The following is a 15,733-nucleotide window of genomic DNA, read 5'->3' as shown; positions in this document are numbered from 1 at the left end:
TATTAACTACTCTTCTGCAATTTCTAATTTACAATCTTTGTCAGTTTTGAATTATGGAAGCAGCCAAGAGTATCCGAAAACACTTTATTCCTACTGTGCCTTTTTTCCCGGTAATATAAATATCTGAAGAGGTTATTGCTTAACCTATAAAATGGTGACATCATAATTTATGAATACTGAAAAACCTGGTTCATTTCTGTTAAACTCTGTGATGAGCTAGACGTGATGATTTTTTCTCAGTGGAAGGTACGTGTAAAAGGAAGTTTTATTTGTTGTATCCGTAATGAGAGTCTGATCTATTTTAGCCTTGATTACTCTCTATCACTATTTGACAGTAACTTTTCTTTGTTTTTACTTTCCGATATCAATTAAGTGAAAATGACATCCTCGTCACTATCAACTCATGGTGTTACCAAAGACCAGGCCTCCTTAAACACAGACTCAACCATGCCGTTGGGAAACTGAGCAGGTGTGAGTTTCCCTAGACCACCAAAGGCTGAAAATTGTAGTCTGCGGTTGTAATCAGACTAGAAGAATTTCAATACATCTGGGATGTTGTTCATTTACATTGCTTTCATTTGTAATGTGTCTCAGTGAGGCAATTAAAAGTAAGCTTTTTAAAAAAGAATATATGTACAACTGTTTTATAACTGTAAGCCACTAGTTGTGAAACTCAGAAGACAAATGTACAGCAATATCTTATTATCTTGTTTGACTATTTAAACTTACATATAATTTAAGGTTTTGAGGAAAAGGCTAAAAATGTTTCACTTCGAATTACATGGCAGTTTGGCAGTATGGTCAGCAAATAGAGCTTGTATCTAGTTATAAACTAGTACTAATGGAATAATGGTCTCCTTTGGCCATTAAATATATATTATGGTGATGAATCAAGATATTTTTGTATAGTACTCATCTTTAGGTCTAAGTTTGTAATTAACTCTGTTATAGATACTATGCTACCCATGACAATTAAATTGTTTAAAATCACAATTTAAACAGTCTAGCCACTTGTTTGCCTATAGGCAATATACATACAGGAAATAATTAATAAAACAGTTAATCCTCTAGACCATTGGCTTTGGAGTTCACATCTGGTTCCACTTACCCCCATTCATAAGTAGGTTAGTGACTTTAATCCAATTACTTAATAATTCTGATACTCGAATTTTTTCATCTTTAAAAGTGGAAACTATAATTATAAGGTGGTTATAAGGGGTGACAGTAAAATATGTAAAGCACCAGTCATGTGTTTGTTACAGAATACTCAGCAATAGGTAGCTAATAACAACACATACTTGATTCCAGATAGTCAGTTGACTTTCTATAAATATTTACTGTATTTACATGGGAAAACCAAGCATTTTCTTGTTTTGTCATTTGGGTTCTTCTCAGTCAGGCCCAAGTCAGGTAGGTATCTTGGTGTAATGCCTGGTTTTGTTTGTCTGTTCACAATAGAAACCCCTTGTGGTGTGATGGCCTCAAAGCTGACCATAACCTTGCCTCAGCCACTCTGTTTCTCTGGTCAGAGTGAGTGCTGTTTCTACTGCCTCTTCATGGGACTGGGATGTGTGGTTTAGATTCTGTTTTCTAAGCAAATGTATTTGTTCCATGAACCATTATTTTTCTCACTGGTCCAGAAGGAAGGCATAAGGAGAACACCGAAGATCATAAAATAAGTAAGGGTGAAGTACGTACTTTTTGTCTTCAAAGTTACTTTTGTGGGGACTTGGCAGTTTACAAAAAGAGCTGATGATGAATAGTTTCTAATTCTAAAGCAAACAGCAGGGAGTTGGACTTTCTTTAAATTTGCTGATAGCGAACAACCTAGGAGTAGCCTTTATCCTAACATCTTGGCAACGTCACTTATTTTTGAATCTAGCTTTCTGAATGTTACAATGACCATACCAAAGGAGATATAAATACCCCCAAAGTGATGGGACCATTTTTTAGTGGTTTCACTGAAATTTGCCCTAAGTGCTACTGAGTAGAGGTATGCAGGAATAAGAATAATCAGTTTTATTGATTTCTTCTGTGACTTTGGGCCAGGACCAAGTCTATTTTGAACATCTTTATATCTTAGCACATTGTAGGTGCTTTAAAAATAACTCTTAAATATTGACTGAGTAAAAGTGTTTGTCTCTAAGATGGACAATCCAATCCCCCTAAGCACTGTTGTAGAGATGAGTGAAGACTAACTAGGAGTCTTGCTTTGTCTCCCAGGCTGGAGTGCAGTGCCCTGATCGCGGCTCACTACAACCTCTGCCTCCCGGGTTCAAGTGATTCTCCTGCCTCAGCCTCCCAAGTAGCTGGGACTGCAGGCGCATGCCACCATGCCTGGCTAATTTTTGTATTTTTAGTGGAGACGGGGTTTCACCATGTTGGCCAGGCTGGTCTTGAACTCTTGATCTTGTGATCCACCCACCTTGGCCTCCCAAAGTGCTGGGATTACAGGCATGAGCCATCGCGCCCGGCCAACAGTGCTTTTAAAAACAAATACACGTGAGAGGCCAGGTGCATGGTGGCTCTTGTCTGTAATCCCAGCACTTTGGGAAGCTGAAGCAGCAGAATCCCTTGAAACCAGGAGTTCAAGATCAGCTTGGACAACATAATGAGATGCCATCTCTATGAAAAAATAAAAAAAATTAGCCAGGCGTGTTGGCGATTGCCTGTAGTCCCAGCCACTTGGGAGACTGAGGAGAGAGAAGCTATTGAGTCGAGGAGTCCGAGGCTGCAGTGAACTAGGATGGTGACACTGCACTCCAGCCTGGGCAACACAGTGAGCCCCTGTTTGGAAAATAATAATAATTAATAATATATGTGAAAGAGAGTTCCCAATTAGAGAGTTCTAACATCTTTAGAAAGATTCAAAAACACCTAAATGCGAAAAATGTCTGTATTCGTTTGTCAGCTGGATTACAGAGAGCAGAAAGAAAATAGAGCCTGTGCCTCTGTAGGAAAGTAACAACGACTTAACTTCTGGAAATGACTTCGCAGCTTAGAGCCCAGCAATGCCTATTTTGGATTAAACTGTGTATTAATTAAGCTCAAACGATTTCAACATTCATCACGTTGCACTGCACCTCACAGAAAGCAAAACCAAAACAATCCTGGAGTTTTGAGTGAGGAAAACAGACACCCCGCACTCTCACACGCGCGCACTCGCAGCCTGTCTAAAGTGCACAGGCTCAGGCGGCCAAGGGACCCGCGCCGGTTCCCGCGGGCGACCTGCAAACCCTGCCTGGGGCCCAGCAGGCGCTGCGTCCCGGCGCGTTGGCAGTTGGCGACCCCCCTCGAATCCCCCTCTGCTGCGGGCTCCCCGTGGCCTTTGGAGGCTCGGTGAGTCGGCTCCAAATGTTTTCCATATTTGTTCAGCCTCCATAATTCGAATACCAGGGCAGGCCGAGCCAGCCGTGCGCCGCGCTCCAGGGCCCAGGGCGCCGCACACGCACCCACCCACCCAGCCTCGCAGCGCCATGGGCAAGAACAAGCAGCCCCGCGGCCAGCAGAGGCAGGGGGGGCCGCCGGCCGCGGACGCCGCTGGGCCCGACGACATGGAGCCGAAGAAGGGCACGGGGGCCCCCAAGGAGTGCGGGGAGGAGGAGCCCCGGACCTGCTGCGGCTGCCGGTTCCCGCTGCTGCTCGCCCTGCTGCAGCTGGCCCTGGGCATCGCCGTGACCGTGGTGGGCTTCCTCATGGCGAGCATCAGCTCCTCCCTGCTAGTCAGGGACACTCCATTTTGGGCTGGGATCATTGTAAGCATCGAGTCTGTTTTGCCTAAGCGCGTTTGCCAAACAGGAATGCGAAGTCGCATGGTCGAGTTGAGACTAACCCAGCTGCATGTGCCCTTCCCCGGGTTCACTCCTCTAACTCGCGCTCTGCTTGGTGACTGATGCGTGGGGCACTGGGTTTTCCCGGGCGGGGCACGGCTGGACGCGATAGAACTCCTGCCCCTCTCCTGCTCGCCGCTCCCAGAGCCTGCACGGGGCCTGACTCTGACGCTCTGAAGCGGGGGAGTTCATTTCAAAAGCTGCTTATTTTGGTCAGACTGAACAACCTCAATAACAACAGCAGATTCATTCGGGCTTTTTCCTTATCCTATTACCAGACCCCACCCCTGTCCTTAAGCAAGTGGCAAAAAGTGAATTAAGTTCATCTGGTAAAAGCAGCAGAGGAGAAAGCCTGTACTTGGAGTTGCCACATTGAGTAGCATTCATTTTATGTTTTAAACTGAAGCTCCATTAGTAAGTTTCATGAAATGATGGGCTAAGGCAGGAAATGCGAATACAGCAAGCACAGCCTTAATCCACTGGAGTCTAAAGTGGGATAAACTCCGGGTGCTGGCCATGGCAGAAGTATATTTGGGACTCCCCTGATGGATGTACTGTTCTAAGTAGAACAGTACTCAGCTGTTGTGAGTGTTGAAACGTATAGCATACTTGGCTTGGTTAAATGAATTCTTTAATGTAAAACGGGTGCCACTTATTGAATACCTACTGTGTGCACGCCCTGCTAGAGGCCTTACATGTATTATTTCTAATCCCCACATCATCCTGATGGGATCGTTTTAATCATTCTCATTTCTCAAATGAGAGAACCCACGCCAGACTCACCCAGGGTCATGAGTGAGTAAAGCATTCAGCCATGCTGATTGCTTTTTATGCTAGACTATATCTGCATTTTCCTCATTGAACCACGCTGCCACCACATTTGGTTTGTAACTTTAATATTATGTTATATTACAGTGTCTTGTAGCTTATTAAACTCTTTCACATGCGTTATTTCATTTGACCCATGAAACAACACTTTGAAGTGGGAATTGTTATTCCTTTCGGATGTGAGGAAATAGGCTAAGAGAAGTTAGATGACATTCTCAAGCCCAGAGATTGAATGTGGTCGAATCAGGAAAGACTAGAAATGACATTTTTGACTCCTAGTCTCATATTGCATCCTTACTGCTATTACTGACCACAGGAACTATAACTCACAAAACATCCCTCAAAATAATTTTGTATCACGGACAGACAGACATTAGAGAGACCTGATATATATGCATTGATGGAGGTATTTCCTAATTAAGATTATTTGAATACACAAATTTTTGCATAGTAATTTAAAACTTTAATTTTTGTGCTAAGAATTCCCATGAAATTATCATGATTGGAGTTTTCTAAATCAAGTGATTTTAAAAATAGCTTTTCAGTAAGATATACTGGGTATTTCAGACACCTCAATGACTATCCACATACCCAGGGGGAAAAAATGTCTGGCCTTTAATGCCAGGGGAATTAAAACAAAGAATGAAGCTCTTTCATTCAATGTTTTTAAATATCATTTGCGAATGTGTTCCCCATCCTTTCTTTATTGCAACTTCAAAAAGCTTAGCACCAAAGAGGTAAATTAGATAGAGAAAAAACCTATTTTAAGGTTTAAGGCATGAACATACGAACCGTGCAACCCAGAAATGTTATGAACTAAATCTCCTGGGGGAAATGATGTTCCTAATTGCCCTGGAAGCTCCCTGGGTGTTGCACAAAGGGCATTATATACAGCCAGGTCTCTGCTCTTTCTGGTTTTCTTTTTTATCGTCTAGGATTCATTTGAAGTTTGCTCTCAGTACATAGCCCTCATGAAATCTGTCATCTTAGATTTTCTTTCAGCTGAGAAGCTATGTAGAGCAGAGCAGCTAGTAGAGATGTCCCGAGACTAGTGAGGAGGGTCTCTGAGAAACCAGGCCAGGAGCAACTGTCATCCTAGCAGGGCCAGAATTTGGGCAATGTGTCACTGTCTCACACAGACACCACGGTCTGCTTGTCCCCACCACGCTGTCTGTGGTTGGTCACGGGGCACTCTTCCAAGCTTTCAGGGAAGGGAAAAGAAGCAAGGCAGATGGCGAAGTGCAGATGTGTACGCACCACACCTGGTGTTGAGCCCTAGCTCAGCCACTGTGTGCCGAATAACTTTGGGTTTTGGGGTTTTTTTTGGAGACAGAGACTTGTTCTGTCACCCAGGCTGGAGTGCTGTGGCATGATTTTGGCTCACTGCAACCTCCCCCTCCCAGGTTCAAGAGATTCTTGTGCTTCAGCCTCCTAAGTGGCTGGAATTACGGGCGTGCGCCGCCACCCCTAACTTGTGTGCCGAATAATTTTGGACAAGTTACTTGACTTCTCTAGGTTTCCATTTCTTTACTAACCAAATCAGAATGATAATAATTCCTACCTTTTCGGGTTGCTTTGAGGATGAAATAAATTAATACATGTAAAGCACTTAAAACAGTGCCAACAAATGGCATGGTTCAATGAGTTAGCTTTACTTATCAGCTGCTTGGGAAGCAGTCACTGGTGGTGTCACTCTTCAGAGGAAAGGTGGCTTTATTTCATCTCTAGACTTGCAAAACTATCATTTTTGACTTGCTACATTTCCAAGACTAGTTTGAACCCTGAAGAAAATATCAGTTTGGCTGTCTCACCTTTCTCTGTTCTCAGCCAAGTCACTATTTAGCAATCGCAGTGGTATTTGATTGGTCCAGTACTTTCTGAATCTTTCTGGAGGTTTATAAAAAGGAACTTGGAGGAGAGTGGCCTCCTCAAGGTCATTTTTCCTTTGGGATATGCAGTGATTCAGGGCTGGTATATCCTGCTGGGTTATATCAGTTTTCCCTGTTCAGGAGCCCCACCAAACCAAAGCAATCCAAGCCCATCGCTGGGGCTGAGGCTGAGTCACACTAGCCCCAGGATGTAGGCCGAAGTCAAGCTGAGGGAGGCACCCACGCCATCTACAACTTTCCATGTTCCACTCTTCTGTTTCCCTTTTTTCTGGTTGCCTCTTCTCATGTGGTTATCACTTAATTTTACAGGGGCCACTATCCCATTAACTTGGAATTTGGGGATTGCCATTTTCTTAACAGAACCTGGATATATGGGTAAATCCACTTAGGTGACTTTTCTTTGACCAATGCCTGACTGACTTGATGTATATTCAAGGTGTGGTTACAGACTAAAGAGGCCCTTGGTGATCTATGATCAGAAATTTATGTCCAGTGGAATTTTAGAAAAACAAATAGGTCATTTTTTATCTATCCATAAATGTGACTCCAATCCCCAGTCAAAAGATGATTGAAGTCTTTTTACTTTGATTACAAAAGATTACTGTAAGGGGTGGGGGGAAACCCCAGAATGGAGTCACTATGGAGACTATGTAACTTGTAAAAGTGCTGTTCATGTCTTATAATTCTTTATAGATGGTTTGAGGGATGTAAGTCATACCGCAATGACAAAACAAAGTGAAATAGCAACTTTTGAGGATTCACTTGGCTGGGTACAGGGCATCCTAGGACAAAGAAGTTTGTTCTGCATTTTATTCTGTTAATGGCTTTAGTAGCTAAGTCAGATGGGAATTCAAGTTTGCTCATTTTTCTGGAATTCTTATTGATGAAAAGTGTGTAAGGATTGAAGTAATCTAAGGACTTTGAGGATTTTACTTCTCACTCAAATGAATACCGTTTTAGTTTAGGTAAAGCATTGCATGCTTAACCTTTTGTTTTCCCTTCTTCATTCAGTAACATCTGGGGAGGGTGTCTGCTGTGCTACGCAATGGCCTAAAAATAATGAATCAGCTACCTGGAGGAGATCTCCAGATCCTGATGGACACATGCCCTTATTATATCTGACAGTAATGAATACTTCCGATTAGAAAATTTAACCTACACAAATATTGTTAAGACCCATTTACCTTTCAAAGTATTCCACTTGCAGTGATTTATTTGCTTTGGCATCTCTACTCCAAAGTCAATTTAAGTGCAAACTCTTGCGTCTCATCCCCAGTGAAAATACTTAGTATTCAATATTCTCTTGGCCCTTGTAGGGAATATTCCCATGGAAAGTAGGAATTTCTTTGCCTTATTGTGCTTTTTAACTTCCCCCACTCTCCCTCCATTGCTCCCATACCCCACTCAGTGGAATAAACACCCTGAGATAAATACCGTATTAATCAGATTGGAAAGTTTAAGGCAAGGGCTTAAAAGAAGAATATTTCTTTTATTTAATGCCATTCGTAAAACTCATCACACGAATCTGTAATGATTAAAAGTCCTGTCAAAAATTTCAGTAACAGCTTTCATATGTGAACTTATCCTAAGAAATTCAAGTTGCAGGTTTATTCAGGTTTTAAAAACTGATTTTAAGTCTTGCCTTAATGGAAGGGGAAATTGGGTGGTCATTTATTTTAAAGCAGAATATACCACGAAACTCACAAGTAGACATATGACATGTAGCAAATAACAAACAAATGTGATTGTTATCCAGATTTTATAAGTAGAGAAAGTAAGTTAATAATTTAGCTAAATGGTTTGATCATAGTTACAAAAAGTAACTAGAAGAGAGAAAGGTTTGGCATTAGGGTATGGGATAAACCCTCAAGTCAAGAAGCTAAATGTGGTGTTAACTTTCTATAGAGGTGTACTGACATTTGAAAATTTTAATCTGGAATTACATTTTTAGGCGTACACTGCATAGTAACAGATTATTCTTCATTTTGGGACTTTATTATGCTTCCAAAATATAGTGTAGCATCCCTGGTATCCCTGGGAAATAATTTTTATTATGGCAACTGCCACAGGATTGTTAGGAACTGAGAAGAGATAATTACATGGCCCATCTCAATCTCCACTGAATACATAGAACAATAATGACAGGAAAATTATCTTATAGGCATAGGAAGTTCTCATAGTAAGTATAAAAATGGAATGCAATTGAATTATTTTGGCAAAAGAAGTTAATTTTAATATATATGGAAATAAAATGGAATATTCAAGAATTTGATGAGGCTGGGCACATTGTCTTACACCTGTAATCCTGGCACTTTGGGAGGCCTAGGCAGGCAAATTGCACGAGCTCAGGATTTTGAGACCAGCCTGGGCAACATGGCAAAATCCCATCTCTACCAAAAATACAAAAATTTAGCTGGGTGTGGTGACACCCACCTGTAGTCCCAGCTAATCGGGAGGCTGAGGTGGGAGGATCACTTGAGCTAGGGAGGCAGAGGTTGCAGTGAGCTGAGATTGCACCACTGCACTCCAGCCTGGGCAACAGAGTGAGACCCTGTAACAGGAAAAAAAAAAAAAAAAAGGAAGAATTTGGCGAAATGTTTCCTGAAAGAATTTCAGGAATAGAATAAAGAATAAGATAGGTTAAGATTGAGTAAAATCATTAGATGTTCAGGATCAGCAGGAGAAATGTGTTTTCACCTCTACTTACAGCCTTATACTGAGCCTGATATGCAAAGGCCAAGAGAGTGCTTATATATAATGACGAAGTTGTCCCTAAATCTTCTTCCTTTTTTTTTGTTTGAAATAAGAAGAAGAGGCAGGTTCTGATGTTTTTCTTTTTTTTTTTTTTTTTTTTTTTTTGAGACGGAGTCTTGCTCTGTCACCCAGGCTGGAGTGCAGTGGCCGGATCTCAGCTCACTGCAAGCTCCGCCTCCCGGGTTCGGGCCATTCTCCTGTCTCAGCCTCCTGAGTAGCTGGGACTACAGGCGCCCGCCACCTCGCCCGGCTAGTTTTTTGTATTTTTTAGTAGAGACGGGGTTTCACCGTGTTAGCCAGGATGGTCTCGATCTCCTGACCTAGTGATCCGCCCGTCTCGGCCTCCCAAAGTGCTGGGATTACAGGCTTGAGCCACCGCGCCCGGCGGTTCTGATGTTTTTCAATCCTGTGTTGTGGATATATTCAACTCAGAAAGTTAATGTCTGCAAGCTTTTGAGATGTCAGTCATCATTTTGGATTTAATTTTTTGATAGAAATACTGGCACATAGATTTTGGGATAATCAAATGAAAAATAAAATAATTCATTCTCTTACTTTAAGTAATATTCTCAGGGCCACTATATATTCCCTGACACATAATGGATAGTTAATAAATGTTGAATTGAAATCTATTTATTCCATACTTGCCATTATCAGAGCTTGTGTTTGAACATGCATATACCCATTTTTAAACTACATACAGTCACCCCTTAGTATCTGCAGGGGATTGGTTCTGGGACTCCTGATACCAAAATTCACAGATACTCAAGTCCCTGCTATAAACTGGTGTAGTATTTGCATATAATTTATGCACATCCTACCATATACTTTAAATCATTTCTAGATTACTTATAATACCTAATACAATGTAAATACTATGTAAACAGTTGACATACTATATTATTTAGGGAATAATGACATGAGAAAGTCTGTACATGTTCAACACAGATGCAATCATCCTTTTTTTGTCCAAATGTTTTCGATCCGTGGTTGATTAAATTCATAGATATGGAACCCACTGATACAAAGGGCTGACTGTAGTTGTATATTCAAACACAGACAAATTTATTTATGACATTTAAGACAACTATGAGGTAATGGTAAGGAATGTGTTATTATTCCATTTTGGCTTCTGGATTCTAGAATAATTCAGAACATATTAACTTAGCATTACTTAGATTTTTTATTTCATGTTATAAAATGGCAGAACTCAGGAAGGTCATTTGACTTATTTTGCACTCTCCTAACTAGAATAGGACGTATTAGGATTGATGTGACTGAATGCTAGATGTTGATATTACCACTCTCACCTTTTATGAAGAAAGCAATGGCATAGATTTCACTAATGTTTAGTCTAACAGTTGAATAGCTAAATTGCCAATATGACCTCCTCTTTCAATGTGGTCTGAGAAAATGGATGTTTTCTAGACTTGCTCTTGCCTTTAGCTGTATCTGAGACATTTCTATTAAGGGTGTTCTTTCACTGGATCCACTTGGTTGTACTGTGCCCCAAAGGGTTAATGATAACATTAAAAGGAAAGACACAGGTTATGTTGAAGAGTTCAACATATATGTTTCTATGTTACTGTAGGACAGTGTATTAGTCTGTTCTCACACTGCTGTAAAGATACTACCTGAGACTGATTGATTTATAAAGAAAGGAAGTTTAATTGACTAACCATTCCACATGGCTGAGGAGGCCTCAGGAAACTTACAATCATGGCAGAGGCAAAGGAGAAGAAAGTCATGTCTTATATGGCTGCAGGAGAGAAAGTACTGGGGAAACTGCCGCTTGTAAACCATTAGATCTCATGAGAACTCACTGACTATCACGAGAACAGCATAGGGGGAACCACCCCCATGATCATACCAGCTTCCACCAGGTTCCCCCTCAACACGTGGGGATTACAATTCGAGAGAGATTTGGGTGGGGACACAGAACCAAATCATATCAGACAGGAATGTAATCTAGTCATTAAACTTTAATTAGGTATAATTCACTGCAAAATGCAGTTCATTTTTAGGTCTTCCATCCTGGCAAACTAAGGAAGTACTGGTCAAAAAAAGTCCATCAAAATCCAGAGCTGGATGGGACCTCATGATGTCATAGTTTAACCTTCCAGTTATTATTTGCTGTGAATGTTCAAGTCTAGGTTTATCACGATGAGTTCATAAGCTTACAGTGAACTTCTTTTAAAAAAATAGATGCTGGGAACAGGCTTTACAGCATAAGCTATATAAAAACCTATTCCATAGGCACACCCTCTTTCAGATGGTTTGGATACAGTCTCAGATCTCTGTGTATTGAGATAAAACTTGGCAAGAGTAACTCTCAGATGCCTGAGTGAAGCAGCTCACTCCATCACCCTGGTTAATTTTAAAATTCATATGTGTACACCTACACATATGGCATTAACTAAAATACATTTTTCTTTCTGTCTTAGTCGGCTCAGGCTGCTATAACAAGATACTGTAGACTGGGTGGCTTAAACAGCAAACATTCATTTTCTCACGGTTCTGGAGACTGGAAGTCCAAGATCAGGGTGTCAGCATGGTTAGGGGCTGGGTAGGGTTCTCTTCCTGGCTTGCAGGCGGCTGCCTTCTTGCTGTGTGCTCACATGGTCTTTTCTCAGTTCATGCATGTGAAGAGAGGAAGAGATCTCTTTCTCTTCCCCTCTCATGAATCCTGCAGTCCTGTTGGATTAGGACCCCATGCTTAAGATCTTATTTAGCCTTAATTACCTCCTAAAAGCCCTAAATTCAAATATAGTTACTTTTGCGGTTAGAACTTCAACATATGAACTTAGGGGGACACAGTTCAGTCCATAGCACTTCCGGTGAGGGTTATACATTTGCCCTTAAGAATCAGTGATTCTTAAGCTCGTTTCACAGCTTATTATTGAAAGCCCTACGGCTTTCTTGGAACAGCTAGAAGTCTGAGTGTTTCTGATAGGGATTCTGAGCCAGTAAACTGACACGTGGAGGTACGATGGGGTGGTGTGGCTCTGTGCTCATGCCAGTAGTGAGACATATGGAGGAGGTTGTTTTCATTGCATTTACAGATTGCTTCTTTTGTCAAATTTCTGTAAAAATAAAATCAAGTAAATCTAGCTAGTGAATACAATCCTAAGGTTAACTTAGGCATTTCCTTTGCTGCATTAACTCTTTAAGGCTTAGGAAACTCCATGCTGTAAATTCCTTCATTTCTTTATGCTCCAGGGAGTACCCTGATGTCAAGATGTAGCTTAAGGATGCTTTGGCTTCTGACACAAAGGCGGCTGGCTGAGTGGTATGGTTGGGAAATGCTTATATGTTCAGCCATTGATCAAGCCTGCTGTCCTGTGGGGAGTAGTGATCGCACACTGTGGGCACCCCCTACCCTCCCTTTGAACCTTATGAGGTAATAGCCTTCAGTAGGTGCCTTCGCTCTTTGGTAGATCTTCACTTTGACACACATTTAAGGGCTTCTCATTGGATTCTGTTCACTCACTTAAGAAGTCCTGAGTTGGGCTCTGCTTTTCCTTCACTAAGTACTCTATTGCAGAAACCCAAGTCACCCAAGAGGGAAAGACCAGGGAAAACTAAAACATGCAGCCTTTTGTAACAATTGATCCAATCTCAGTTCCAAAACGAAAAGGCATGGCCACAATGGGATACTGTAAACTCTCCAGTTTGATTTTTGATCTTATTTAAAGTCAATGCTCTCTGACCTAATGTTGCTAGAGCCACAGTCCCCTCTTAATTATGAATTTCATAAGTGTGAATGTTTCAGTACGGTGTTTCCCGGGGCTGGCAAAAGTCCAGTAAGTGACAGGACATTGGAAAGCAAACAGTTTGTTCACAAATGACCGTTCTCAGATTCTGCTGAAGAAGTTCTGTTGGACCTGCTTCTAATCTTTGCAGAAATGAGCAACTCTCCCCTGGCTAGGAGTGCCATGGTACTGAGAGAAGTGGTGAGAAACCTGGAGGATGTGCTTTTAAGTGGCATCCCACTCAGTTGTTTTTAAAGCGTTAGATTCAGCATTCATTGTAAGGAGCAATTAAAAACCCCTTTTAGATATGTTATTATCAAGCCCTCTCTTTCATATGGAAGATAATGACCGGAGACCAGAAAAGGGGGCAAGGGCTGCTAATGTGTTAACTAGACTTTGACGAGGGAGAGAGTTTTAGCTTTATTACTAGGTGGGGAGAAAAACATTTCCCTGGTTGGCTTCCTTCTGAAGTATCAGGTGTGGCATGCATATCAGGCCATTAGCCTGATCTCACAGGCTTAGCCCCATCTCACATTTAGCTATGCCAGGAAAGCTATGAAGGAGGCATTTTCTAAGATAAGGGCAACAGCATTTCAGTCCTCATCAATTCTGTTGGAGGATGGAGGTGCTCTTCTCTCAGGGAGAAACTTGCAGGAGGACTGTGCCTACCTCAGGAAGACAGTGGGGCACCCAAGGCAGTGAAGAGGGCAAACTCAGACTCCTTAAGGCAAACATATGATCATAAATAAGAAGGGATTTCTTCATGACTGCATACAGAATTCTGTGTACAGAATTTGAATCTTTTAGTTTATGAGTTACATGTTCAATAAGTTTATGTACTTCTCCCAGGCTCTTTGCTAGTCAGGTTCTGAAACAGAAGGACCAAACCCACACAGGTTGGCTTCGTCTCATAATCTTTCCGTGAACAAGTAGCTTGAGAAGCCTCTTAAAGGGTTTTGGTGTGCATTAAGGGCTCGAGACCAACTAGGAATTTTTCAATGCACATAGGGTGACCATGACTATTGTGTTATACAACCCTCAAGAAAGAATTCTTCTTCAGTCACCAAATCGTGTGCGTCACAAATTTTTCCACCTCAAGACCTCCCTGAAGCTTTGCTCCCCTTCTCTCTGTCCTCACACACACATCACAAAAAGCTCAGTGTCTGGCTAAACCGTGTTGCCATGGGAGGCAAGGGGGAAACGTGGGAGAGGCTGCAGGCTGCTTGGGGACACTGACCTCCTCATGTTGAAAAGGACAAAACACTTTCAAAGGAGAAGTAATATTATAATATCTATTACTTTATGTTCCCTTACACTGTTTTTCATAAAGTGCTCTCAATTAGAAAAGCCACTTGATAATATTTTTAAAGGTTGAACAAGATGGTTCTCTCATTTATACTCCCATTCCAATATTACGTAATTCAATTTATATTGATTTACTGTACAATTTCTATGCACCGTGCTATTTAATATGTTTATATTTATTGCACTATTAGACATATATGAACCCAGAAGTTTAATGTAGAATTATCTCTGCAGTGATTTCTAGAATGGGACCTAATTTGAGAACTGACTTAATTATGGCTAAGCAATGAAATCCAGCCCATGACTCTACCACTGGGGTAGGCTCAGTCCACATCAGCAAGATTCCTTTCCCTCTTCTGAGGGCTTGAAAAATCCTCAAGTGAAACAAATAAACTATGGATTGTTTATTTCTTCCCACAAATACTGTTTGTAACCATTCTGCCCCTCCTGTTGATTCATGAGAAAGGCTGGAACACAATCTTTGATTCTCTTACATTCTTTGGAAATTGATTATTTTGCAAGAATAAGTATTTATGGAACTTGGTGATTAGTTTCTGGTAAGTCATCCCAAGAGTGAGTTAGGAGGTTGAGAAGAAACATATCAGAAGCCTATAGAAGGGTGCTTACTGGTGAAACAGAACCGTCTCACGCCCTAGCCACTCTCCCTCTGTATTTTCAGACGCCAGGTATAGTGCCCCCAGGAGCTTAGTCCCTGGGTGAGGAAACACAGGTACAACTAACTGCAATTTAGTTTTAAACACAAAATGCCAAGGTGGTGCCTTAAACAATGTACTGTGCTAGCACAGAGAAGAACGTGATGAACCCTCAGGGTAAGATCAGAAAAGGAAAGGAGAGAGGGTTTGAAATTTGAGGAGTGGCTCCAGCTTAGGAGTATGGGTAGAATTCTGGCTCTACTAACAATGTAGAATCATTTTCCAAAAAATGTTTGGTAATGATTTTTAAATTTTCATTTCTGTATGAATTTGAACAAATGTCGGTAATTCTGTGCAATTCTATGATTTTTAAAATTATAAACATTTAAATTGCATAATAACATAGAAAATAATAAAATGCCCATTTATCCATTCCTAGCTGTGCTAAATTTAAATATTTTGTAATAATTGCTTTTTTTACTTTTTAAGAAGGAAAACACTATATTGCATTGAAGTCCCCTGTGTTTTGTTTCTTAATCAAATTCCCCTACCCCTCCCATCTTCCCCAGAGATATGTACTATCCTGAATTTGGTATTTTTTATGCCTAAGCCTGTTTTCATACTTGGAAAATATGTATATATCCATAACCAACACATCATATTTTAATTTTTATACAGATAGTATCCTATCATTTCTGCTCAACATCGTTTTTGAGATTTAT

At 41.1% G+C, this 15,733-nt stretch overlaps 1 protein-coding gene across 4 annotated transcripts in view; it reads left to right on the top strand.

Moving 5' to 3' along the window:
• The window catches only part of LOC105492151 (sarcospan), a 112,943-nt gene that overhangs the window by 71,278 nt on the left and 25,932 nt on the right, over positions 1-15,733 (top strand). Inside the window, exon 1 of one of the 4 annotated variants that reach the window (XM_011759128.2) lies at positions 3,144-3,339. The exons of 2 other annotated variants lie outside the window; for them this stretch is intronic. Coding sequence is in view for 1 of the 2 variants with exons in the window: in XM_011759126.2 (XP_011757428.1) it covers positions 3,477-3,755 (279 nt within the window). In the remaining variant the exon portion in view is untranslated. Of the gene's footprint in view, positions 1-3,143; positions 3,340-3,379; positions 3,756-15,733 lie in introns of those variants that run through there. One more of the 4 variants, XM_011759126.2, reaches the window with a different exon arrangement.

The sequence above is a fragment of the Macaca nemestrina genome, chromosome 10 (assembly GCF_043159975.1).
Source record: "Macaca nemestrina isolate mMacNem1 chromosome 10, mMacNem.hap1, whole genome shotgun sequence".
Lineage (NCBI taxonomy): Eukaryota > Metazoa > Chordata > Mammalia > Primates > Cercopithecidae > Macaca > Macaca nemestrina.
Note: the sequence above shows the minus strand (reverse complement) of the source record. Positions and strands in the feature narration are given on the sequence as shown.